The 25,430-nt window shown below is 57.0% G+C and overlaps 13 protein-coding genes across 13 annotated transcripts; 7 read left to right on the top strand and 6 right to left on the bottom strand.

Annotated features, from left to right (window-relative positions):
* Positions 1-69: 69 nt before the first annotated feature.
* MSY001_0739 (uncharacterized protein) lies at positions 70-845 on the bottom strand (the record flags this gene model as incomplete). Its single annotated transcript, XM_018885820.1, has 2 exons — positions 70-797; positions 821-845. The coding sequence occupies 2 exons, from the start codon at positions 843-845 to the stop codon at positions 70-72; spliced, it is 753 nt and encodes a 250-aa protein (XP_018739355.1).
* A 159-nt stretch (positions 846-1,004) lies between these two features.
* MSY001_0738 (uncharacterized protein) lies at positions 1,005-2,360 on the top strand (the record flags this gene model as incomplete). The annotated part of the gene is made up of 4 exons (XM_018885819.1): positions 1,005-1,025; positions 1,093-1,214; positions 1,276-1,496; positions 1,546-2,360. 4 exons carry the CDS (start codon positions 1,005-1,007, stop codon positions 2,358-2,360), a joined length of 1,179 nt encoding a protein of 392 aa, XP_018739354.1.
* A 1,635-nt stretch (positions 2,361-3,995) lies between these two features.
* MSY001_0737 (uncharacterized protein) lies at positions 3,996-5,659 on the top strand (the record flags this gene model as incomplete). Its single annotated transcript, XM_018885818.1, has 2 exons — positions 3,996-4,132; positions 4,159-5,659. 2 exons carry the CDS (start codon positions 3,996-3,998, stop codon positions 5,657-5,659), a joined length of 1,638 nt encoding a protein of 545 aa, XP_018739353.1.
* A 1,316-nt stretch (positions 5,660-6,975) lies between these two features.
* Positions 6,976-8,138, top strand: MSY001_0736 (uncharacterized protein; the record flags this gene model as incomplete). Its single annotated transcript, XM_018885817.1, has 3 exons — positions 6,976-7,169; positions 7,275-7,966; positions 8,059-8,138. 3 exons carry the CDS (start codon positions 6,976-6,978, stop codon positions 8,136-8,138), a joined length of 966 nt encoding a protein of 321 aa, XP_018739352.1.
* Positions 8,139-8,217: 79 nt separating this feature from the next.
* Positions 8,218-8,795, bottom strand: MSY001_0735 (uncharacterized protein; the record flags this gene model as incomplete). Its single annotated transcript, XM_018885815.1, has 2 exons — positions 8,218-8,326; positions 8,350-8,795. The coding sequence occupies 2 exons, from the start codon at positions 8,793-8,795 to the stop codon at positions 8,218-8,220; spliced, it is 555 nt and encodes a 184-aa protein (XP_018739351.1).
* A 1,029-nt stretch (positions 8,796-9,824) lies between these two features.
* On the bottom strand, positions 9,825-10,609 carry MSY001_0734 (uncharacterized protein; the record flags this gene model as incomplete). Its single annotated transcript, XM_018885814.1, has 2 exons — positions 9,825-10,435; positions 10,528-10,609. 2 exons carry the CDS (start codon positions 10,607-10,609, stop codon positions 9,825-9,827), a joined length of 693 nt encoding a protein of 230 aa, XP_018739350.1.
* A 78-nt stretch (positions 10,610-10,687) lies between these two features.
* Positions 10,688-11,373, top strand: MSY001_0733 (uncharacterized protein; the record flags this gene model as incomplete). Its single annotated transcript, XM_018885813.1, has 2 exons — positions 10,688-10,987; positions 11,233-11,373. The coding sequence occupies 2 exons, from the start codon at positions 10,688-10,690 to the stop codon at positions 11,371-11,373; spliced, it is 441 nt and encodes a 146-aa protein (XP_018739349.1).
* Positions 11,374-11,395: 22 nt separating this feature from the next.
* Positions 11,396-12,196, bottom strand: MSY001_0732 (uncharacterized protein; the record flags this gene model as incomplete). Its single annotated transcript, XM_018885812.1, has 1 exon — positions 11,396-12,196. One exon carries the CDS (start codon positions 12,194-12,196, stop codon positions 11,396-11,398), a length of 801 nt encoding a protein of 266 aa, XP_018739348.1.
* A 235-nt stretch (positions 12,197-12,431) lies between these two features.
* Positions 12,432-13,905, top strand: MSY001_0731 (uncharacterized protein; the record flags this gene model as incomplete). Its single annotated transcript, XM_018885811.1, has 2 exons — positions 12,432-12,673; positions 12,726-13,905. The coding sequence occupies 2 exons, from the start codon at positions 12,432-12,434 to the stop codon at positions 13,903-13,905; spliced, it is 1,422 nt and encodes a 473-aa protein (XP_018739347.1).
* An 87-nt stretch (positions 13,906-13,992) lies between these two features.
* Positions 13,993-14,612, bottom strand: MSY001_0730 (uncharacterized protein; the record flags this gene model as incomplete). The annotated part of the gene is made up of 5 exons (XM_018885810.1): positions 13,993-14,004; positions 14,030-14,274; positions 14,303-14,342; positions 14,377-14,523; positions 14,553-14,612. 5 exons carry the CDS (start codon positions 14,610-14,612, stop codon positions 13,993-13,995), a joined length of 504 nt encoding a protein of 167 aa, XP_018739346.1.
* A 165-nt stretch (positions 14,613-14,777) lies between these two features.
* MSY001_0729 (uncharacterized protein) lies at positions 14,778-17,054 on the top strand (the record flags this gene model as incomplete). The annotated part of the gene is made up of 1 exon (XM_018885809.1): positions 14,778-17,054. The coding sequence occupies one exon, from the start codon at positions 14,778-14,780 to the stop codon at positions 17,052-17,054; it is 2,277 nt and encodes a 758-aa protein (XP_018739345.1).
* A 14-nt stretch (positions 17,055-17,068) lies between these two features.
* On the bottom strand, positions 17,069-18,088 carry MSY001_0728 (uncharacterized protein; the record flags this gene model as incomplete). The annotated part of the gene is given in 2 exon segments (XM_018885808.1): positions 17,069-18,021; positions 18,040-18,088. The coding sequence occupies 2 exon segments, from the start codon at positions 18,086-18,088 to the stop codon at positions 17,069-17,071; spliced, it is 1,002 nt and encodes a 333-aa protein (XP_018739344.1).
* Positions 18,089-24,697: 6,609 nt separating this feature from the next.
* Positions 24,698-25,262, top strand: MSY001_0727 (uncharacterized protein; the record flags this gene model as incomplete). The annotated part of the gene is made up of 2 exons (XM_018885807.1): positions 24,698-24,713; positions 24,823-25,262. 2 exons carry the CDS (start codon positions 24,698-24,700, stop codon positions 25,260-25,262), a joined length of 456 nt encoding a protein of 151 aa, XP_018739343.1.
* Positions 25,263-25,430: the final 168 nt, after the last annotated feature.

Genomic DNA, 25,430 nt, shown 5'->3' with positions numbered 1-25,430 from the left:
GCGACACGCGTCGATTCCGCGGGGCTGCGCCGCTGCGCGGAGGCCGATTCTGCACGTGATGCTACGGCGCTACATGGCCTCGACGAGCGCCTGCAGCGCGGGCTCGTCGAGGATCTGGAATTGGCCGGTCACGCGGCCGTCCTTCGCCTTGGTAGGTGTGACCTGCGCGAGCTGTACGTTGTGTGCGTCGAGCTTCTCCTCCATTACCTGCTTCAAGACGCGCAGTGCGAGGAGCGACGCGTCGTGCAGCGAGAGGTCAGGGCGGTACTTTTCCTGCAGTTCGCCCTGCGCACCCTCCGCGCCGCTGCCGATCGCCTTGGCCTCGTATCGCACGAACGTGCCAGACGGGTCGGCGTGGTAGAGCTGCGGACCCTTCTCGTCGATGCCGACGATCAGGAGCGCCACACCAAAAGGACGGCTCATGAGCGCCTCGTCGTCCTCGGTGTTCTCGCCGAACCGCAGCGCAAGATCGCACACGGCATTCGCAATACTCTCGACCTTGATAGCCTCGTCGTAGACGAATCGGTGGTTCTGGCTCGTCACACGCGCATGGTCGATCATGGTGCGCGCGTCCGCGGTGAGCCCGCACATCGCAGCACCCAGGTGCGAGTCGATCTCCATGATTTTCTCGACCGAGCTTGCCTCGAGCAGCGACGACTGCACGCGCTTCTCGACGCCGAGCACGACGCCCTCGGGCGTCACAATGCCCACGGTCGCAGAGCCGAGCTTGATGGCCTCAAGCGCATACTCGACCTGGAACAGCCGCCCCTCGGGCGAGAATGTATTGACACCCCGGTCTGTATAAGTAGCGACAACGTACCGTACTCGGACCGCGTGAGGAACATGAGCGTCAGCGACGGTCCCTACGCGGTCGTCAGGCGCCTCGATCACTTGCTGAGTCAGCACGCGCTGGGGCCGGGCGCGCGCCGCCCAACACCGTCTGACCGACACTCGCCATGGGCTCCCTGAGCGACCTTGCGAATATGGTACGTCTGCGCACGCTCATGCCAGGATCTCGAGGAGATGTAGGTGTGATCGTCTCACATCAGCGGCCATAAGCTCTCGAACCTGACGTTTTACGACCTCAAGCAGTTCTATACGCAGGCCAAAAACTATGCGCTGAACATCAGCGAGATCGAGGCCAAGGTGCGCGAGGCCACCAACGACGACCCATGGGGCGCGAGCTCCACGCTCATGCAGGAGATTGCTCAGGCGTACGTCGCACGCGCTTACCACAGCACGCACAACTAGTGTGTAGTGTCCCACTCACATCAGCCATGACTTTCACGAGATTATGCCGACCATTTTCCGCCGCTTTGTCGAGAAGGAGGCAAAAGACTGGCGCCAGATCTACAAGGCGCTCCAGCTCCTCGAGTATCTCGTCAAGAACGGCGCCGAAAAGGTCGTCGACGAGGCGCGCGCGCACCTCGCGACCATCAAGATTCTGCGCAACTTCCACTACATTGACGACCAGGGCAAGGATCAGGGCATCAACAGTACGTGACCCCACTGACACAGTCCGCAACCGTGCCAAGGAGCTCGCAGCGCTCCTCTCTGACGTCGACATGATCCGCGCTGAGCGCCGCAAGGCGCGTGCCAACCGCTCCAAGTACCAGGGCACTGGCAACACAGACTTTGTGCCAGGCAGCGGCGGCGGACGCTACGGCGGATTCAGCAGCGATTCGTACTATGCAAGTGGCGGCGCCTCGGGTACGTATGGCGTATCGGGGGCCAGCACGCACGACCAGGCCGAGTACGACGAGTACGACGCTGGTGACGATGAAGACACGCAGGGGCCATCACAGACCGCAGCGAGCTCGACCAAAGCGACAGGCCCCCCCGTCGCGGATCTATTTTCGTTCGACGACGAGCCAGCCGCCACCGCCTCGCCGAGTAAGCCGGCGGCTCCGCCGGCAGCTGCGCCACTCGACGACTTTGATGATTTTCAGGCAGCGCCGCCGGCACCAGCGTCCAGTCAGACGGTGCCCCCAGCCCAGAACGACCCCATGTTTGACTTTTTAGACATTAAGCCAAGCGCGCCGGCGGCCGCACCCAAGCCCGCGACGCCCGCCGCGGCACCGCCCAAGGTGGTGCCCGCTGCGGCGGCTCCTCCTAAGGTGGCGCCCGCTGCGGCTGCTCCGCCCGCCAAGCCTGTGACGCCTGCTGCGCCGCCCAAGTCGTCGGCATCGCTCTTCGACGATTTGTGGGCCGAGTCGCGCGGCAAGTCAAGCACCACTGAGGGCAGCGGCAAAAAGACCATGGCACAGTTGGCGCAGGACCAGACGAGTAGCCGCGTGTGGGCCTCGTCGGCGCCGAAACCGAAGGCGGCTGGATCGAATGACCTGTTTGATCTGTTGTAGCTACAAAGCACTACACCGTGCGATGATTGGCGAGCGTCAGCCAGGTGCTACCGAGCAGGGCAACGACGCCGAGGCCCTTGGTCAACCGGTCCAGCACCGAACAAATCCTGCTAGGCGAGACGTGCAGCGGGAGGGTATAGGGGGCAGAAGTGCCCGGGGTATACAGTGGTATGGCCGTGGCAGCAGGCCATAGCGTCCGGAGCCCTAGCTCTGCCATGTGCCCGCCATCGAGCCCGTCGATGGGAAGCATGTTAAAGAGTACCATGGACACATGGATCATATACACATAGCGCGAGACACTGCGCAGTATGTCTGCCAAGTCATCGGCCACGCGGTGGCCCACCAGCACGCGCAGGGGCGCAAAAAGACGGTACGGCGAGACGCGGACACGTGCTGCCAGGCTGGAGGTCGTGCCTTGCAGCACGACATGGTCCGCCGATCCGTCCGGCTGCCGCAGATGGAGCCGGACGAGTGGGTGGAAAGGATCGACGCGAGCACAAGCACCATCGCACGACTCGTCGCAGCGGGTGCCCACCTGCTCAAAGACGTCAAGCACGTCGAAGCACTTGGACGTGCGGTGTTCATCGACGAAGCATCCACGTGCATCTTCGGATGCTGCGCAGCACGCTGCATCGGCGCGCGACCAATTGGAGGCAGGTATACACCAGCCTGGTTCGCGAGGGAGCGCATCGTCGAGCATGCGATGCCACCACACTGTGCGCTCCTGCGGCGGAATCGCCTCGAGCGAAATGTCATTGACAGCTGTCACCGTCGTATCGCGGTGCAGATACGCAGCGAGCGTGGCATCGCTGCACGACACCACGCGCCAGCCGGCCGCATCGACCCAGAGGCCCGATGCAAGCGCGGCGACCGCGGCCCATGCCACGAGCGTGACCGCATTGTGCCACACGCCGGCAGCCACGATGCGCAGCTGCTTCCGTGTAGACAGATGCGACATATCAGGAAACGTGACGTGCGCCATCACCACACAGGGAAATACGAGCGTGAGGCCCCAGCGCAGGGGTCGGACCTTGTGCAGGAGCGCAGCCAGCACATGGCCAGCCTCGTGCACAAGCTGCGAGACAGCCATGATGCTGAGGAGCAGTGCTAGTTCAGAAGTTGTCAGGTTCACGTTCCATATCAGCGGGGTGATCCACAGAGGCGATGCCGGCTCGTCGATAGCACGCTTGCTGAAGGGAGTCGTAGGCAGATGCGCGACCCAAAGCCGCGACACAACCTGTGCACATGTGACGCAAAGCACCACGAGCGCGCTGAGCATAAACACACTCGCAACCACAATGCCCATGTCAAACCAGAGACGCCCAGAGAGGTTCCCGGCGTGTGCACGCAGCGGTCTCGCAATCCAAGGGGGCATGTGTGATGCTTCGTAGCGCAGCGCGCCCAGGGGGATGCGCATGCGGGCGCCTCCCAGCAAGAGAGGGGCATAGAGGAGCGAGAGCTCGGGCGATCCAAGCCTGTACCGTGCCACGGCCTGCAGCAGCAACGCCCAGACAGCCACGCCCACGAGCAGCACCGACCACATCGAGCACGGACGTGCCTGGCGAAGCAGTTCGGCCGAGCGTACTGAGTGTACATCGAGGCGCACGAGCGTCGAGCGGGTTCACGAGACGCGACATGAGCACGTACTTGGGCGTGACACCGCCTATTTCGCTCAGTGGCCCTACGGAGAGAGACATTGAGATGACCAGGTCGCTCGAGGAAGAGCTTCGGGCGCACAATGTCTTTGAATCGACCGAGGAGGCCAAGCTGCGGTACGTTTAGCTCACTGACACAACAGAGAGGTCGTGCTGGGCCATGTCGATGCGCTCGTGAAGCAGTTTGTATACCAAGCGTCGATTGAGCATGGGCTGCCAGAGAGTGCCGCGCGTGCGGCTGGTGGCAAGATCTTCACGTTCGGCTCGTACCGCCTCGGTGTTCATGGGCCCGGCTCCGATATCGACACGCTCTGTGTCGCACCCAAACACGTACAGCGGGAGGACTTTTTCCGGATCTTTGAGCGACTACTGAAGGAGCGCGACGACGTGACGGAGGTAGCCGCGGTGCCTGAAGCGTATGTACCACTCATTACCTCCAATTTCATGGGTGTTCCCATCGACTTTCTGTTTGCGCGCATTGCCCTGCCGCGCATTGATGACTCGCTCGACCTGCGGGACGACAATCTGCTCAAGAACCTAGACGAGCGCGAAGTCCGCAGCCTGGGTGGCTCGCGAGTCACTGACGAAATTTTGAGCCTTGTTCCCAATGTGAAGGTCTTTCGTCTCGCGCTGCGATGCATCAAGCTGTGGGCGAGCCGGCGGGCCATCTACTCGAACGTGATGGGTTTCCTTGGTGGTGTAGCATGGGCCATGCTGGTAGCGCGCATCTGCCAGCTGTACCCGAACGAGGTGGCAGGCGCGATCGTCAGTCGCTTCTTTATCATTCTGCTGCAGTGGAAGTGGCCGCAGCCCGTGCTGCTGAAAAACGTCGAGGAAGGACCCCTGCCGATCCGTGTGTGGAATCCACGCTTGTACCCTACGGACCGTTTGCATCGGATGCCGATTATCACGCCGGCGTATCCGTCCATGTGCGCTACTCACAATGTGAATCAGTCGACGCAGATGATCATGACGCAAGAGTTCCAGCGCGGCGCCGAGATTGTCGACCGGATCTTCCTGGGCAAGGCGCAGTGGAGCGATCTGTTTGAGATGCACGACTTTTTCCACAAGTACAAATACTATCTCCAGGTGATTGCGTCGTCGGGCTCTGCTGACCTGCAGCTCAAGTGGGAGGGCACTGTCGAATCACGATTGCGCCAGCTCGTAATGAAACTGGAGCTCGTGCCGACGGTGCTGTGTGCGCATCCCTTCGTAAAAAGCTTTGAGCACGAGAACATCTGCTTCTCGGACGAGGAGGTGCGCCGCGTCGCTACGGGCGACGTTCCGCCAGAGGTGGCGGAACGAAGTAAGCTGAAGAAGCTGCCAGAGACAGAAGACGCAGCCAAGGAGAAGGACGAGGCTGTGCAACAGTCGGACGCCGAAAGCGGGCGACGCACCGTCTACACAACGACCTTTTACATTGGGCTCAAGATCGAGCCGCGTCAGGCGCACGAGGGACCGACACGCCGTCTTGACATTTCATACCCCACCATGGACTTTACGCAAAAGGTCAAGCAATGGGACCAGTTTGATGAGGCGGCCATGGGTATCGTGGTGCGCCACATCAAGGGGTATGTCTTGCGATACTCACCAAAGATCTCATCTCCCCGACTATGTCTTCGATGGAGATACGCGGCCTCGTAAGGCTTCTAGCAAGCAGACAAAGAACAAGGCGCGTTACGGGAAGACTGACAGTAGCATGCAGGCTCTCACGAGGAAACGACAGCGTCAGCGAAAAAGTCTAAAGCAGCGGAATCTGTCCCCGCTTCCACGTCAGAACCAGCCCCGACATCTGCGCCAGCGATGTAGCACCCATGTATGCATAGACCTCAAGGTAGAAACCTCTCAACACGCGGTCGCGAGTGGCTTCGCGGGGTAGTGGACGGACTTCACGTCCCACTCTTATCACCTCCACATGTAACGATGATACAACGCTCCAGCCCGGGCCGCTTGGGCCAGCCTGGAGCGACACACGCTCGGAACACAATATGTACATAAAGCAAGTTTTCGTGTGAGAGGATTTCTTTCCCTCATAGTTAATGCGCTGCTTCCCGCTCTGGATCGTCTTGGCCGTATGGACTGCCAGCCAACTGCTAGAAGGCCGGAGCCACGAGCCTGCCACAAGCGCGATAACAGAGCATGCTAGCCAGGAGAATAATTCAACACGATCATGGCTGTCTTCGAGCTCTGTGAAAAGCACGTCGACATATCGTCAGCACTCGCATACATGGACGAGCCAAACACCGTCGCAACTCGGGAAAAGGCCGACGCCCACCCGCACCCATGCTCGGACGACCCCGTCGACGAGGACGCCCAGCTCCGCCTCTGCAAATGAGTCCAACTCTCGCTCATTCGACTCTGGACACGGCTTGTCCATTACGAGCCACAAAGCACCTGCGCCCAGTCACAAACCACTTGCGTCTAGCACAAGAAGGTCGTCCACGTCAGAATCTACGCGAAGTGCATCGCGACCCGCTGCAAAGACAAGCATACAAACTACATCGGTCATATCACCTCTAGCTTCCTCGTCAGTACGGTCTCCGTCAAATCAGGCCTTATCTAGCAAACACATTACATCGGCCTTATCACACCTGTCAGCCTCAACGGTATCGTCTCAACCACACCTGGCCCTCTCTAGCACTAAGATCACAAGATCTGTCTCAACCAACCACCCTACTGCGGGATATCCTTCGGCATCTCGTCGCACAACGTACGATTCTGCGTCGACGCGAAGATATACTACTAGTACAGGCAGTTCGAGTCAGCGAACTTCTTCCCAGAGCACGCGTGTGCGCAGTCGAACAGCAAACCCGCGCTTGCTGACGAAGACTTGGTGGCCGTGGGTGACAACGATTGAAAGCACGATACAAACGTCGTCTTGGGAGACCAACCCACCCCTTCCGGCCTATTCAATGCGCTATTCATTGACAGCGTCACGACGTACCTCCAGACCGACAGATATGCATCCCATCTGGATGACTTCGCCTGTCAACACGCTTGAGCCGCAGGAAACGCCAATGATGTCTGCCCCCCCTGCCACGACACAAGTCATCGTTACATTAATTACGGAAAACGCCCGACCTACGAAGACCTATCCGGCGGCCGTGCTTTCGCAGAGCATGGAAAGCCGCCCTACAGTGACATCCACGACGGGGTATGCGTTTCTGAATACGCAGTCTGTGGTTCTCCCTACTCGGTCAGATATGAATATGCCGATGTCCGAGTCCTCAATAAGCACAACGACTGCTACAACGTCCAGTGTCACGGTGGTTCCAACGTCGTTGCCCGAGATTGTGGTACCAAATAATACAAATGGGACGCATCCCTCTAATACAACACTCATTGCCATCTTGTTCCAGCGCAGCTTGTCATGGTACTGGATTGTGACGCAGCGTGCTACTACTGCCCAGATCTTTACGTACATGCCGAAGGTCCTCAGTACTACGCTGAATATTAGTGAGAGCCAAGTGTATACGTCCAAGCTCATGATGCTCAAGTCGTCAGACGAGAGGTTTACCAGGACATTATACTTGGGCTACGTTCCCAGTGCCTGCACAGCAGCGCTAAAGGAGATGGTGCAGGATCCGCACTCTAACTTTTACCAACAAAGTGGCAGCAACGTTGAGCAGGAACTGGTGAGCCTAGTTGACCCGACATTTGATCCGCTGACCTATGCAAAGAGTGAAGGCAACGATCGCCATGGTGATGTGGCGTCTGAGATGCGAAATGCGCTGGTTGGCAGTTTTAGTGGGGCCGCGGGCGCCGTCGTGTTGGGTGTGCTGGCTTGGTGGCTCCGCAGGCGGTGCATCCGAAAGGCCGCGGCAGACGCGGCGTCGAAGCGCGACACGATCCAGTCATTTGTGGATTGCTCTGTGCCGCCTAAAGCTACGGGTGACCAGGCAGCACACACGTCTCACAGCTATTTTGCAGGCGACAATGATGCCACGCCAAGTGCGTCGGCCTTCGCGTCGCCGCGCGGTGTTAATGGCACGATTGGCATGCGCCACACCTCAATACACCCCCTACCTACGTGGTCGCCAAAGCCTGTAATGAGGGCATCGCGTACACCCAGTTCTGGGCAGCGCCGTGCGTCCTACCTGGATCGCACGGAGCGCGACCATGAGGTGGCAGCGAGTCACGAGCAGCTGGTGCCCTATGTGAGCTACATGGAGGAGCTCGATCCCACACTGTGGGACGCTCGCTCATTCTCGCTCGAAGAACAAGGAGAGACCCAACAGCGAAAGAACGACGTACTTGAGTGCCGGGTAGTCATTTAGAAGGATAGTGATGTACCCTGCATACGGAAGAAAGCTGGGTGAGTGCCTGGTACGAACCCTTGGACGCGCCCGACGATCTGGTCGTCGCGTATCCATCGCGGGCCCTGGTATAGCATAATGTCGTCGTCTTCATTGTTGTCGCCCTTGGTGAGGAGCAGCTGCCCCCGACGTCCGCTGCGGTCAGTCGCTCGCACGTACTTGTCGCGTGCCTCTATTACACGGTGCACAATCGGAATATCTGTGTTGGGCACGCGGTACACCGTGATTTCGCCAGGCTCAATAGGCTTGCTTGTCATGGTCAGGAAAAGCAGGTCGCCGCGATGAAACGCAGGCTCCATACTGCCGCTCAACACGACGACCACGGGCGACTCGGTGTTTGTCACGACACTCAGTCCCTTCCACACAGCCAGTGCCATAGCAATCACATGCAGAACCTGGACGAATTGCGCCACTTGGCGGCGCCACATGTGAGGCTGGAGTGCCTGCGCCTGCGATGCGAACATGGTAGGGTCCCCCCAAGCGACCGCTGCCACGTGGAGGTTGCCCTGACACGCCACTGCCTTTGCGCGAACCCCACGATGGCGGGGCGGCCGCGCCCTCGAGCACGCAAGAAGCAGGCCTCGGTAGACGATCGATCCTTGGTGGGTGTTGATGATACGTTCTTTATTGCGTCACGTCCGCGTGCGAGCCAGGTGGACATGGCGCCCGAGGCGGAGGCACCGGCCACCGCGGGCGACCACGACGAAGACGACGTCGGTCGGGGACGCAAGCGGCGCAAGGCGCTATCTTTTGACTGGGTGTCACAAAGCGGGTCGATGCACTCGTCGAGCACTGTGTCGCCGGAGCCTGCGCCGCAGCCACCTGGGGCCGTGGAGCGCGAGCGCAGCGCGAGTGTGTCGCCGCCACCACCTGAACTGGAAGAGGAGGCACGCACATATGCTCTTCGGGCGATTGAGCAGGTGAAACGACAGCATACGAGCCGCATAGCCGCGCTAGATGTGGTGCTAGAAGGCGAGGAGGCGGACCCCGACACCTCCCTGGAGCTGAATGCAGACCTGGCACAATATTACCGAGGCCATGATGCTAAGCAGCTGCGCGAGCGCGCGCTGGCACGCGAGCTTGACCGCCAAGAGCAGGCGCAGGTCGTTTCGCTGCTCGAAGACGAGGAGGATGCGCCGGCTGTGCCTGTCTACGAGGTGGACGACTCGTCGGAGCCGGAGGACCTGCCTGCGCCTGCTGACGACGTAGCCGGCCTCGTGCGTGAGGCGGCGCACGCCCACGATACCCCATCCCAGGACACGCTCTTGCTCACACTACGGGGCGCGCGGCAGTTGGAGGTGGATGTTCGGGTGCGACCCACTACACAAATGGCAACGATACTGCAGCACTTTGTGACCAAGCATGCGGACGCACTATCTCCCCAGGAAGCCAGCGATGCATACGTTAGCTTCGAGGGAGAGCGCCTCGCGCGGACCAGCAAGGTGCAAGAGCTGGATCTCGAGGAGGGGGATATGCTCGATGTAATGTGGTAGTTACGCGCCTTTGTAGTTGTACTTGAGACCGGCCAGGCCAACCATGTCCCGCTCTGCCTTGTAAATCCACCACTCAACGAGCAAATGCAGCGACAGTGCGCCAAAGGGGAAGGACCACCAGGCCGCATCGTCAAAGGCCCCGGCGCCGAACGTGACCAGCGGCACGGGCCAAGTGCACACCCACAGGAAGCCCAGGTACACAATAGGGGGCGGCAGTACCTTGGTCAGCTCTGTCTTCGTGGATTGCTTGTCAGGGTCCGCACGGGCACTCCCTGACGGCTGCAGGCGAATGTCGCGCAGCACAGGCACGATCCACCGGGGGGCTGTGCCGAACGGGTGCGGCTGCGCAGGGTAGGCAACGCCCTTGGGTTGGAGAATTCCTGCACGTGTAGCCAGCTCGTAGGTAGCCAGGTACATGATGTAGCCAAGGTAGAGCAGGACAGCGATATAGATGGGCAAAGCCGGCAAATACGTCAGGTCGTCTTCAGTGCCGATCATCGACTGGTGATGGAGGAAGAGGGTGATGTGGCTCTTCGGGTGGCTTCCCGTCAGATAGGTGGGGATGGGCGTCAGGTACAGGAAGCCCACCAGCGCATACACCACCAGCAGGGCTGCACGGTACAAATAGTTGGCCTTGTCATTGTCTGCACGGAGCTTGTCGATGACTTGCTCTTGCTCTGCTATGTTAGGCACTCGCACGCACCAGTATCATCCATCATGTTCGACACGTCGTCATACTGAGACAGGAGCTCCTCATTCATCGTCTTGCCCTTGCGCTGCGACATGGTGCTGGCTTCGAAAGACGCGTCCCTTCGCCGCCAGGCCGCTGACCCACGTGCCGCGGCGCCTCCACTCATCCGAGCATGGTGGCCCCCTCGGAGGACGGGAGTGTGAATCCGCTGCAGCTGCAGTGGAAGAATCCCGAGCTCCTCGCCTTTCTAGGCGCGCAGAAAGGGATCGTTGGAGCTGGTCAGTCGGTGCTGGATGTGAACAACGTGATGGAATACTTTAGCACATCGCCTTTTTATGACCGTCGCAGCAACAACGAGCATGTGCGCATGCAAAGTGCCGCTCTGGTCGCGCAGATCATGGCCACTACCCCGCTCTCCGGCGAAGAGCTGATGCGTACTATTACGAAAAGGCAGGAGGAAGAGCTCCGGTACGTATGATGAGCTAACGACAGGCGCTTCACCGGGCTCGAATACGCCCTGGTACACGCGCGTCCTCCTGGCTGCTTTGTGGTCCACAAGCGCTGGCGCCGCTCGCCCGATCTAGGTATGCTGTGTGTCTAATGTTGCAGTGGATGCACCGCTTGCTGCGTTCTACATTATCCACGACTGCGTATATCAAGCCCCTGACCTGTATACCATTCTCTCTACGCGTTTGGTACGCACACGCACTAACGCAGCAATCTACGGTCCTCGGCCTCACGACGACGCTGTGTCAGCAGCGGGAGCATCGCGCTACCTTTAGCCCGCGTCGAGGACAATACGGCCGATTCCTCACGGGCGATGCGCCCAAGGAGTCGTCCTCGGGCGCTGAAGCATGAGCGTCATGATCAGGATCTATGGCTATGTTACACGGAGGCGCTTGTTTGATGGCGTAGAGGGAGGGGACGTTGACTTTTCGTCAGGCGGCTCTTCGGGTGTACCGAGCAGGATCTCGAGCCCCAAGACGCCCCGACGGCCGATGCCAGTAAAGCCGCCCTTGATGGAGCTGCGGCATACGGGGCACAGACCCTTGATCCGCTCCGTGCCGTTGGTTGCACGTAAACGACTTGCAGATACCGGAGGCGACCTAACCGTAGGCGAGGCGGAAGGTGACTCTCCCGACTGTCGCTGCTGCACCAGTTCGTTAAATAGTGCGCGCGTTCCACGCAGGTCTGCGCCGGCTGCATTCGCCAGAGCCAGCGCGCCAGAGCTGCCTGAGGGCGTGAAAGGGTTGCCGCCGTAGCCGGAACGGTACTCTTCATATTCTCGCTCTTGCCTTGCGTGAACAGATAGAGTGTCGAAGAGACACGAGCCACAAAAGACGTGGCCGCAGGGTGTGACGCTGATGTTCGTCGGCGGGCACAGGCAGATGGGGCAGCGGTACGAGGAGAAAAGGGTCTGCTGCGCAGGGGGTGGACGCGACTGGCGCTCTGTGGCCCGTTTCATAGCGGCCCGCGCAGCGTCGATCTTTTGTCGCCGCAGCTGCGACGCTGAGAGCTTGCGGATGGACTCGACTTGCAGGTCATCTTCGCCGTCACTAAGAGGAACAATCGACCGCATAGAGTCTACGATGGGACTGGACGAATGAGCTCTTGATGGGCTCTCGCGCACCTCCCAAACATCAGGCAGGACCATGTCGTCCACGCTGGGCTCGCTGGACATGCGCCACACACGAGCCCGGTGGCAGCAGCGCGAAGAATTGAAACAGCCTCCACATGCTAGCGCACGGCCTCCGTGTGTCTCGGTCGAAACCGGGGGCCGTGGTGGGGGCACAAATGGAATTATGACCATTCGACGAGCCGCCGCCCGCCCAGCGGGGCCGGGCTCTGCGGCGCAAGCCTGGTTCTTCTCCTTTACCCTCTGAGACATTTTCCGCGGTCGCCCCCACATAGTCGTGATGTCGGCCCGTCTGTTCCTGGCAAACTCTATCAAGGGCAACCTCCGCGTGCCGCTTGCTTCGCGCTCGCTGGCCACGGCTGCCACTCTCCAGGTAAGTTCAAAGGAGGCGCCCGGTGCTAACGTGCAGCCTCTGACGCAGGTGACGATGCTGCCCAACGGTCTTACCGTTGCGACGGAATCGAATTCGAGTGCCCAGACGGCGACGGTGGGTGCTTGGATTGATGCTGGCTCGCGCTCGGAGTGCGCGCGCACCAATGGCACGGCCCACTTTCTTGAGCACATGGCGTTCAAGGGTGCGTATGCGAATACTCACGTCAGGCACCAACAAGCGCTCGCAGCACGGTCTGGAGCTGGAGGTCGAGAACCTCGGTGCGCATCTGAACGCGTACACCTCCCGTGAGCAGACGGTGTTCTACGCGAAGTCGTTCCGCCACGATGTGGACAAGGCTGTGGACATTATCTCGGACATCCTGCAGAACTCGAAGCTGGACGCCTCGGCTATCGAGCGTGAGCGCGATGTGATCCTGCGTGAGCAGGAGGAGGTCGACAAGCAGGTCGAGGAGGTCGTGTTTGACCACCTGCACGCTGTGGCCTTCCAGGGCCAGGCGCTAGGCCGCACGATCCTCGGCCCCAAGGAGAACATCCTGTCGATCAACCGCGACGACCTGTCGAAGTACATCCAGTCGAAGTACACCGCTGACCGCATGGTGCTGGTCGGTGCTGGTGGCGTCGAGCACGAGGCGCTGGTGAAGCTCGCGGAGAAGCACTTCAGCACCCTGCCCGTGTCGGAGAACCCGATCAAGCTGGGTGAGAACCAGTACGAGCCCAGCCGCTTCATCGGTTCGGAGGTGCGCATCCGCGACGACACTTCGTCGACGTGCAATGTGGCCATTGCCGTGGAGGGTGCGAGCTGGAAGTCGCCGGACTACTTCCCGATGCTGGTGCTGCAGTCGATCTTTGGCAACTGGGACCGCTCGCTGGGCTCGTCGCCACTGTTGTCGAGCCGTCTGTCTCACATTATCTCGTCGAACAACCTGGCTAACTCGTTCATGCACTTTAGCACCTCGTACTCGGACACGGGTCTGTGGGGTGTGTATCTCGTGAGTGAGAACCACATGAACCTCGACGACCTTGTGCACTTTACGCTGAAGGAGTGGCAGCGTGCCTCGACGGGTCCTGCGCCTGCGGAGGTGGAGCGTGCCAAGTCGCAGCTCAAGGCCTCGCTGCTGCTCGGTCTGGACGGCACCACGGCCATTGCTGAGGACATTGGCCGCCAGCTGGTGACCACCGGCAAGCGTTTCACGCCCCACGAGATCGAAGCGGCGATTGACCGTGTGACGCCCGGCGAGATCCAGCGCGTGGCGCAGAAGTACCTGTGGGACAAGGACATTGCCCTGGCAGCTACGGGTCGTGTTGAGGGTCTCCTCGACTACAACCGTATCCGCGCAGACATGTCGACGCTCCTGTACTAAGTGCCTCCTGAACTGGCCGTCGATAGCCGGATAGTTTAGATGGGGGACAAGCTTTGTGCGATCTAGTGGACCATGCTACATAAGGGCTTATAGCGTGCACTGGCGTTAGAGAAAATGTACGTACGCTGCCGGCCTCCTGGCTTCTGGTGTTGAGAATGAGGGCCACAATCAGACCGTACAGACCCAAAACCTCAGCGAAAATGAGGATCAGGATCATACCAATGTATAGACGGGGCTGCTGCGCCGTGCCTCGCACACCGGCGTCACCGACAATACCGATAGCAAAGCCGGCCGCAAGACCAGCGAGACCGACCGAGAGACCCGCACCGAGCTGGATGAAGCCGGCGTACAGGGTCATGGGCGACTTGACTGGCGGTGAGCGTGGCGGCGTACGTACTGTCTCCCGAAATCAGCACACTAACGACGAGACCGTAAATCTGGCGCGTCAGCAGGCACGGAATGAGCACATACAGCAATAATACCAGCCATAACCACGGGAATGATACACTTGATCAGCAGATCAGGCCGGAGCACACCCATCGCCGAGATACCAACGCCCGACTTGGCAGTACCGTAACTAGCACCCAGACAGGTGAAGACGATGGCAGCCGTCACACCCTGAGAGTAAGAATGCAGTGGCCACGTACCATAGCACCAAAGAACGGCGCATACACGGGGCAGAGATCCAGGTTGATATTCTCAGTCATCGTGCAATTCGGTGGTAAAGCACTTGAGGCGCGTACCGCTCGCGGATCCCGCTGGCTGCCACCGCCGCCCAATGCCACGGGCCGTCTCGGCCGCTATCCACGTGATTTCAGATTAGAAATGCCGAGTCACATACTTATCGAAGCGGGGCTGGGGAGACCCTCCGCATGACGACGATCGACCAGCCTCGGACGATCTACCAAAAGATCTTTGATGCTCATCTCATCTCGGAAGAGGAGGATGGCACATGTTTGATCTATATCGACCGCCATCTCGTCCACGAGGTGACGTCGCCCCAAGCGTTTGAGGGCCTCCGCATGGCCGGGCGCCCAGTGCGCCGCACGGAGTGCACTCTGGCGACGGTGGACCACAACATCCCGACGGTCAGCCGCAAAGACTTTCAAAACACTGAGACATTCGTGCAAGAGGCCGATTCGCGCCTGCAGTGCATAACACTTGAACAGAACGTGAAGGAGTTTGGCCTCACGTTCTTTGGCCTGACCGATAGCCGCCAGGGTATCGTGCACGTTATCGGTCCTGAGCAGGGCTTCACCGTGCCGGGCGCCACACTTGTTTGCGGTGATTCGCACACATCAACACACGGCGCCTTTGGCGTGCTCGCCTTTGGCATTGGCACGTCCGAGGTCGAGCATGTGCTTGCGACACAGACCCTCATCCAGAAGCGCATGAAGAACATCCTTATCGAGGTCAACGGCGACTTGCCCGAGGGTGTCACCAGCAAGGACGTCATGCTCCATGTCATCGGCCTGATTGGCACGGACGGTGGCACCGGTGGTGTCCTCGAGTTCGCCGGGTCAACGATCCGCGGCCTGTCGATGGAAGCGCGCATGAGCATGTGCAACATGAGCATCGAGGCAGGTGCGCGTGCAGGTCTGGTTGCCCCCGATGAGAAGACGCTCGAGTATCTCAAGGGCCGCCCGCTCGTGCCGCAGGGCGACGAGTGGGATCGTGCCGCTAAGCACTGGCTCTCGCTCGCTAGCGACGAGGGTGCGCAGTACGACAAGGTCGTGCGCATTGATGCCAAGGACATTCCACCAACGGTGACATGGGGCACCAGCCCCCAGGACACGGTGCCGATCAATGGCACCGTACCGGACCCCAAGAATGCGCCGTCGCCGGAACTGGCCAACGAGTGGGCGCACTCCCTGCGATACATGGGCCTCGAGCCGAATACGCCTGTGGAGCAGATCCGAATCGACAAGGTGTTCATTGGCTCGTGCACTAACTCGCGTATTGAGGACTTGCGCGCTGCGGCCCGCGTGCTGTACGGCCGCCGCGTCGCACCGCATGTGCAGGCTATGCTGGTGCCTGGTTCAGGCCTCGTGAAAAAGCAAGCTGAGGCCGAGGGCCTCGATACCGTCTTCAAGGCAGCCGGCTTCGACTGGCGCGAAGCGGGATGCTCTATGTGCCTGGGTATGAACCCTGACCAGCTGTCGCCCGGTGAACGCTGCGCGTCGACCTCGAACCGCAACTTTGAGGGCCGCCAAGGTGCGGGCGGTCGCACTCACTTAATGAGCCCGGCCATGGCCGCTGCTGCGGCTGTCACCGGCTACCTGACGGACGTGCGCAAGCTGACCGCAGGTGAGCTGCCTGGCTTTGCGGCGGCGCCGGCTGGATTCGAAATCCACACGCAGGACCCCCGTCAGTTTGTGAGCGACGGTGCGCTGCATGCGCCGGCCGTGTCGGCACCGCCCGCCCAGACGGCACCCCGTGCTTCCGCTACAACTGCGACCGGCGCATCACCGCAGGGCATGGAGCCGTTCCGTGTGCTGAAGGGTATCGCTGCGCCGATGGAGCGCTCGAACGTGAACACAGACGTGATTATTCCAAAGCAATTCCTCAAAACGATCAAGCGCACAGGACTTGGCTCCGCGCTCTTTTGGCCGCTGCGCTATGATGTGCAGACAGGTGAGCCGCTCAAGGACTTTGTACTCAACCGGGCGCCCTACGACCACGCACAGATTCTCGTGGTGGCTGGTAGCAACTTTGGATGTGGCTCGTCGCGTGAACACGCGCCGTGGTCGCTGCTGGACTTTGGAATTCGCGCTGTAATTGCTGAGAGCTTTGCGGATATTTTCCGCAATAATATGACGAAAAACGGTCAGCTGCCTGTGGTGCTTAAGCCAGAGGAGATCCAGTATGTCCTCCGCGACGCCCAGGCGGGCAAGGAGGTCACAGTGGACCTCGAGCAGCAGAAGGTCATTTGTGCTGACGGCACATCGTTCAGCTTTGAAGTGGCTCCGTTCACGCGCCACTGTCTGCTGGAGGGCCTCGATGACATTGCGCTCACACTGCAGAAGGACAACGAGATCCGTGCGTTCGAACAGAACCGTACTGATACGCCGTGGCTGAATGGCGTCGTGTACGGGAAAGGCATCTCGGCAGCCGAAGCGCGCCTGAAGAAGGCGACCATAGATTGGTAATTGCATACATGGCTCTACGACAAAAAGCCTTGCAGAGTTTGCGCGAGTTGCCGTGCGTAGTACACACCTATGTCCGTCGCTTCATGCACCGCCGACAGACTCAGGGATGCGTCACCTCGTTGCCGCACACCGTACACGCGCCCACTCTGAGACGCGAATACAACCACGCTCGATGATAGCGCACTTTCTTCCTCGAGCGTGGGGTCCAGAAGAAATGTGCCCTGCACAGGGTACACAGACACACAGACTGGCACTTCTTCGCGCCCATATAGGGTATGCCCATCATCCCACTCACTCGTCAGGGCAAAGTCCACAGCCTGCGTTACGGTGCCGCTGGACGCAGAGCTCGCTGCACCGCCCGTCGCTTGGCGGCCACGCGTGAGGAACTTCATGCCGGCTGGGTCCGTGGCATCCGTAGAGACACCCTGCGAGGCCCTATCAATAGACAGGGCCTGTGTCACTGGGATACGCACATCCCAGAGGGCTGAGAACACGGCGGCAAACACAGCGTCCAGCACATTACCGCCGCTCCAAGATAGCACATATACGTCGAGATACAGACGCCAAAACTTGGCATAGGGCACCACCACAAATTGTCGTGCATCAAATGGCCCAATTTTGTCACCATATGGAGCAAAACACGCTTGCACCATATCCTGCACAGTACCTGTGATCATGCCGAGCTCTGGGGCACTGTGCTCGTGCAAAAGAGCAGGCGAATACTCGACGAGCACTTCAATGCGCGGACGCGGTGGCAGCCATGGAGCAAAGCGCTGCTGTGATGGCTCTCCATCCTGCTCTAAGCCCACATGGGGGCACAAGTAAGATTCCACCTCGGCCTTGATGCCACACATCACCTCCGTGCTGCCCAGCACCACACGTGCTGACCCATCAGCCTGCTGCGACATCGACGATTCCAGCTGAATGGGGCGCACATCCCTCAGACCTCTTCCATCCGACCTCTGCGCTGGAGAGGCACATAGACCGTCCAACACATAGCTCCGCTCAGCGCGCGAGAGCGCTACGGGTGCCATGATCGTCGTGAGTCGCCTCGCAGCGAGAATTGTATCACGTGATAAAGGAACCTGCGCGTCCAAACACGCGTGGAGGCTGGTGGCACCAACACCGGCTCGCCCCACATCATGGTGTGGCAGTTGGCGCAGGCCGGGCATCCCGATGAGCCATGTAGTCGCTTTGGAACATTGACACTATTGGGTGACCATGAAGGAGATGCAGCCAGATTCTGGATCCAGAAGAAAATCACGTTGCTGGGACGGTACGTATCGATGCAAGCTCATGACAGGGCCATGACCAGCGATGTCCGCTTGCTTCTTGGAGATGTGAGCCGTGTGCACGCCAGAATTTGTATGGATGAGAATGACTGTGCATTTTTGGAAGTGCTCGGAACCAATGGTCTCTGGCACAACGACAAGCTTATTCAACCTGATTCGCCTCCTACGCCTTGGCCGCTGAGCGAGGGCGATGTGCTCCGCATTTCTCAGCACAAGTTCTGTTTCTCGTACGCAACAGTGAATAAAGAGAATGGAAAAAATTGTGAACAAGAGCCCCAGCAGGCGGTAGCAGAGCAGCAGACTCAGCCTAGTCCTAGCAGCACAGAATCCAGCCCCGACAATAAAACAGCGAAGCAGCAAGCTGCGCCAACCCCGATGCGACGGAGTGCTCGTATCAGGGCTCGTACAAGTTTGCCCTCTCTCCGGCACGGTTGGACACCGGAAAAGGCGTTGCGCCCCGTTCCACTCACGCAATTACCCACTACTTCTGTGCATCATCGCTTGGATCTCGCATCACCAAGCACAGGTAAAATTAGGCCCCGTCAACGAGAGCCAGCGCCTCCAGATGAATCTTTGCGGGAGGTCGTTGAAGACGACAGACTTTCGTCATCGAAAGAGGAGGAACATGCTTTGCATGACACGGATCCACCCTTCTCGCTCGCAGCATCACCCACGAAACAAGACATATCTCAGGAGATGGACCTGTCCAGCATGGACCCGAACTGTAAGGAAGCTGAGCAAGATGATGCTTGGGACGATGTGGACGAAAACGATGAGAATGCATCTGTGGGGTCCGTGGGACTCAGGATGGAAGATACATCGCGACAGTCGGAGCCTATTTGTGAGCCCACTAGCTCAAGCAGTCCTGCTCGTGTTGGGACGAGATATCCGATGGTGGCAAGGCAGCAAAACGGTACACCCTCTCCGCTTATATGGTCGCCATCCAAATCGCGTAAGGTGAGCCTTCGCACAGCAACATTGCTCAAGCGCAGTGCTCAGCTTCCAGTTCTCCCAATCCCAGAGACGACCCGCCGTACCCCATTGCCGGCTCAGTTCGCGGAACCTGCGTCTTCAGGTTCATTGGATATGGATATTAGCTCTACAATGCCACTGCAAGAATCTGACAACTCGTCCAGTGACGACGAGTCAGAAGTAGAGCGGAGCTTGGAATTGCAAGTGCACCCGGAAGCACAGGAAGAGCCTCCTAGTGCCACAAACACACCTCACGGAATATATTTAAAGCCTAGGGTTTTGTCACAAAAGTTCCTCACGCCTCAAGTTGAAAGGGGTAAAAATCCAGCGCATCGACGGCTTTCACTCGAATACAGTCGCCTCTCCACGAATGCATCTGCGACAGAGTTGGAGCACAAAAGCTCATGGCAATGGCTCAAAGGCAAGCTCTCCCCGGGAAAGCAAAACCGAGCAACAGCAGAGAAAGCCTCCGATGCGACCAAGACAGGACCAGACCCTGGTGTCGATAACGAGCTTCAGAAGAGTATTCTACACGAGAAAGAAGTCGCCATTCAAAACGATCAAGACACCGCGCATATACAGCGATCCGAGGAAAGTGATGACGATGACTTTTTCGATACAGATGATGAGTTGACCGGCAAGGTCGACGACCCAGATACGACCACGACTAAGGATGACAACATCCCAGCCTTGTCATCACTGCTTGTTCATCCACCAGAGCCAGTCGTATCTAATTCATCGTACACACCATCAAACAGACAGTCAATGGATGCTTTGCCAACGCCTGACATGCACTTGTTGAAACATGTGTTTGCGGAGCCGAAACCTACCATGACTGCCGAGTCGACTATGGCAGATTTCCGCCACCTGATTTACCACGATGAGAGAAATACAGCAACTGCATCCGATATGAGTTTGGGCAGCGTATGGGCCGCCCTGGAAATGGATACGCAGAAGAGCAAAGTAGAGCCGTCCCAATATGCTATGGACATGTACGGCAAACAAGATAATCAACGGCCAGCCGCGATGAGCAAGTCGAGCCTTCATGTTCCTGACCCTCTAAAAGGCATGAGCACCCAACACAGAGCCGACAATGATATTACGCAGCGCGTGAACTCGGAGTTCACGCCCATGACGCAACGGTCGGTGAGATCCATCACAAAAAAAGAGCCATATGTACCGGTGCGTCGTCAGCTTCCTCAACGGAATGCTGTGAAATCGTCTCGCATTGGGTCCTTATCGACCACTGCTACGCGCATAAGTACGGCAACTGGAGGCGACGTTAAAGAAAATCTACCAAAAATGAGTGCCTCAATACCGGCTGCACCTGTTCATGCCGCACGATCGACGGCCGATAATGCCAAAGCGACCTTTATTCCCGTGCCCAAGTCCGCGGGAACCAAAAGCTCGTCAACTATGCTGACACACCGGAATAGAAGAACGACACGGGCTATGGAATCGCGTACAAATGTCAGTTCTCACGACGGCCAAGTCCGATAAGATCTATCGGGGCTATCGGACTGCGCTGCTATCCTCTTGAGGGGATTATTGGGTGCCAATATTGTGCATGTAGCACTTGGGTGTGATTGGTCCCATATGCACCCACGTGGAACAGAAAAGTTTAGCTGCATTGGCTGCCTCTTAGAGTGTATTTATGTAATGTCTGGCGTCGTTCCTCGAAATCAAATAAAGATTGGGTCATTAGGTAAGAACTCTATTCTTATCTTATTTTATTGGGCAATCCGAGTCCTCGTACTTACGGAGGCTGACGTCTCACCGTAAACAAAAGATAGGCCTACAAAAATATGGAAATGGTCATTGGAATCGATTGGATATAGTTTGGCAGGAATAATTCTGACACGGATTTGATGCGTGTGCTAGCTCGTCATTTTGAAGGTTTTTGATTGACGCATGCAAGACTGTCTAATGAAATGTGTAAGAGAGCTACTGCAAATCGCCGGACTCGCGTTTGAATCTCACAATTCGAACTAGCTCTACAATCTCACCAGCAATAGCGTTCAACGACCACCTTCAAATACTGACATTACAACCACGATTACCCTGACGTAAGTTATGGTGCAGTTGGAGAGAGGGCCTTCTGATATATACAAGCAAGAGGTGAAAGCAGCCATATCTCCAATGGCACATCATGGGGATAAGTATGTCAGCACCGAATTTGCACAGCTAAAGAAAGAAAGAGAAGCAAACATGCTTTCGCTTTCTCCAATGGCCTATCGACAGCCATCAATGGATGCGCCCTATTCAAGACATCAGCAACTACCCCTTTCTCCCCTAGCCCGCATGCCTTTTCTGAAATCTCAGTCACTACCATCTTTCCCGCCCATCAATTCCATGTCTAGATCAAGAACAAATGGGGAGCGAGGAGCTACATTTAATTCTCCGCCAAGGTCATGCAATGGGAGGTGCCAGTGCCGCAGCCTGCTGGATAGTCCCAGCACGTTTGGGCGTGAGCATGGGTCTTGTTTTGGACCCGAGCATCATCGCCCATTTTTAAAAGAATCTCTCTATGGCCGGGCTCATCCATATGCACGTTCAAGCAGTACAATCCTGGAGCAAAGACCTGAAACCCTCTCACGAAACCGTTTCCATCCTGCGTCGTCAACCAAAGTTGAGGATACACACTCCCCTTTAGACTCCCAGGATAAATACTGGTACCCGGGACGACCTAAGTGGGACGCTGAGCGTAGGTCACAGAACTTGGGTGCGTCAAATTATCAGCTGGGGGATTCTCAAAGAGAATATTTACCCTCTGGCCATGATAGGTCATCGAGAAGTTATGGATCCCCAAGCTCGGATTACTCTTCCACAGATGAACCACGCGTATCCCGATATGCCCATCCACGTGAACATCAAGGCCGGTGGTCTGTGCCCCATGAAGACATCTATGATCGCTACAGACGAGCTATGGGTGCTTCGTATAACAATCCGGTTTATTCATACCGGTCAGGTTACGCTGACGCGGCACCATACCGGAGCTCGATTTCGCCTGATAATGCACATGGCATCCATCCTGAATCGTATTGGCGTAGGGGCCTGTCTTACGATGAAGCATACTCTAGGAAAATGATTAGGGAACAAGAGAACACAAGGATCGAACGAGATCCGCCATATATTCAAAATCAATCTCATGAGCAGACAAGCGAACCGAAGACAAATGCGTCTTTAAAATCCGACTCTACTGAATCAGCACCTGTGCCGAAGCGGGGTGGCAAACTGCCTAAGCACATTACAGACATGTTAAAGACATGGTTGCTGGAACATGCCGATCACCCATACCCTACTGAAGATGAGAAATTGGAATTTTGTGACCGCACAGGTCTCGATATCTGCCAAATCTCAAACTGGTTTGTGAATGCAAGAAGGCGGATCTTGTTTCCACAGCAACAGCGGTCGACAGTGACTACCGCCCAATCCACATAAACAGACATCAGAGCAAGAGTAGGTTAAGGATCACATATAATCTTTTACAAATGCAATCAATCATAACTGGCCCTTTGATCATTGTCACGATTTTTGTATCTCTATTGGAATCCTGTATTTATCAAGTAGGGATTTTTGCGTTCGTTCCTGGTGATCTCATTGTTTAGGGGCACAGTATGTACGGTCTCTTGGATGGGCAAAAGTGGAGAATAGGCCCAATCTGGGCGAGCGCAGGACCGTGCGTATTGTACATCGATCACGTAGACAGTTCATGTCTGACGCACCACCTTTCATCGTCCCTGGATTTGAATGGGATCCCATGTACGCCCACACACTTATTAGGCTAGTCGAAATCGTTTTTTCCGGACAAATCGTGATAAAGAGGGACCTTCGAGTGCCCCACGATCACAAGTGAACGCGGTCCCGACGTCAAAACCTACACTCTCCGTATCTTTCTTTCATCGAAAGAATGAATGTAGACCTCCAGGCATGGTGCATGGTCATGTGTACTTCTCTTCCACTTCTGTCTATCGGCGGTACGTGCGTCAAGCTTATTCTAAGCTTTCTTACCAAGTCATTAGTTCAAAAGCTTACCCCATCTGAACCATATAATCTCCAGCTGGCTCTTCCTGACGATCCCACTTTGACGAATTTCATTGTACGCCCAACACACTGACTTCCTGTCTTGTAACTTACCCCTTACACCGTGCACTATAGCTATGCTGGCCGGGGATGGAAAATATTTCATGTACGTATACAATACCTAATGTCCAGCATGACAGGAAACCACTTGTACGACGCCTCCTCGCGACTCCAAGATGAGGATGAATTGCACTCTGTCTACAATTTTTGGCAGAGGGATCAGCAGCTTCTCGTGATTATGTCTCAAGCCCAATGTGATCTATACCATATTACCAAACAATCACACTACTTAATCAATGCCTCTATGCATCATCGATGGAGACTTACAATTACTTCTACTTCTGCTAGCCCGTTCTCTATACGAGAAAGCATTTGTGACTATTCTAGGAGGCCCCAATTGGATCTAAGATGCATGGACGCTTGTGACATTGGCTCTGGTGGCGAGAGTGTACTAATAGCACTTGGCGTCGGTCAAACCGTGTTCCTCATAATAGGAAGCCATCTTGGATACAGTAACGCTCTATGGAGACAACACTCTCTGCCACTAAAAAGTGATATTATGGATGTGTCTGTCGGTGCCCGTACACAACGAAACGCAACTCTTTTGGTAGGTACACGCGCAGGAACGATCCATTTATATACCCTAAACATCGATGACAACCTCACAGTGGATACAGAGGACTCTCACTATAAATTTAGACCTCGCGGTTCGGTCTGCCATCTCTCGTTTGTATATGGTTCCGAATTTCTCTGTGCCTATTCGAATGGTGACCTGATTCTTGGCGATGTATCGCGCATGTTTTGCCAGCCCACTCGAGCATTTCGAGGACATTGCAATCATTTTCGGCAAGGTCTTGTATGTACAATGTGACTTACACAGGGATTCAGCATAGAGCCATCAAAGCGACTACTGGCCTGTGCAGGAGATGATCGCCGAGTGCGCATATGGTCGTTAGATGAGCCGGAACCCCTTGCTTACTTGCAGTCACCTTCAGCAAGACAAGAACACGAATTTCCCACTCTAATTACGGCATTACAATGGTGTTCACCAGCTACAAATATTTCACCTCCTGATGGTTCAGCGCCGGGCCTGTGTCTGGCGCTTGGATGTGGCAGCGATCTGTACCTGTACTCCACCCATATTTTGCCGCCTCCACAAGGCCACACTCGCACGGACCTTCACCTAGAACTATAACATATCACATGATCACAGACAAACACGTGATAATACCAGTTGACGTGCACCTCCTGTCCATAGGACAACCGTTTGATCCTACACAACCGCTGTCATCCATCATGTCGCCGGCTACTGGTACGTGCAGAAGGAGGGTCAGCGACGTCCATGCCATCGTTTAGAAGGCGCATGGACACTCGATGAACCTCCTAATCATTTACGAACGACGATGCTAACACTAACACAGAAAAGAAGAACCTGCCTACGCGGAAGGCGAACGTGGCCAAGAAGGTCGTGCAGAAGGGTAGCTCGGGTCAGCAGCGTGTGCGCAAGGTGTACACCTCGCCCTCTTTCCACCGCCCTAAGACTCTCCGTCTTGCGCGCAACCCGAAATACCCTCGCAAGAGTGCCCCTCATGCGCCGCGCACTGACGCTCACAAGATTCTCTTGTTCCCTCTGAACACTGAGAGCGCCATGAAGAAGATTGAGGAGGTGAACACTCTTGTCTTCATTGTTGACCGCAAGGCCAACAAGCGCCAGATTAAGCAGGCGCTGAAGAAGGTCTACGACGTCGACGCTGCCAAGGTGAACACGCTCATCCGTCCCGACGGCAAGAAGAAGGCGTTCATCCGTCTGACTGCGGACGAGGATGCTCTTGACGTGTCGAACCGCATTGGTTTCATTTAAGTCGCATCGTACGATGTGCAATCCAAAAGACGTCACTGTACAGTATATGCCTCTGTTCGTGATGTACGTAGGTGATACAACCATGGATAAACCTGTTTTTAGTACCATTCTTGCATGGTACTTGTCTGTGATTTGGCCTGTTTATGTAGGTCTACTTGTACAGGGCCT

The sequence above is a fragment of the Malassezia sympodialis genome, genomic scaffold, assembly GCF_000349305.1.
Source record: "Malassezia sympodialis ATCC 42132 genomic scaffold, msy_sf_3, whole genome shotgun sequence".
Classification (NCBI taxonomy): domain Eukaryota; kingdom Fungi; phylum Basidiomycota; class Malasseziomycetes; order Malasseziales; family Malasseziaceae; genus Malassezia; species Malassezia sympodialis.
The sequence above is the reverse complement of the archived record's forward strand: the minus strand, read 5'-3'. Positions and strand labels throughout refer to the sequence as shown.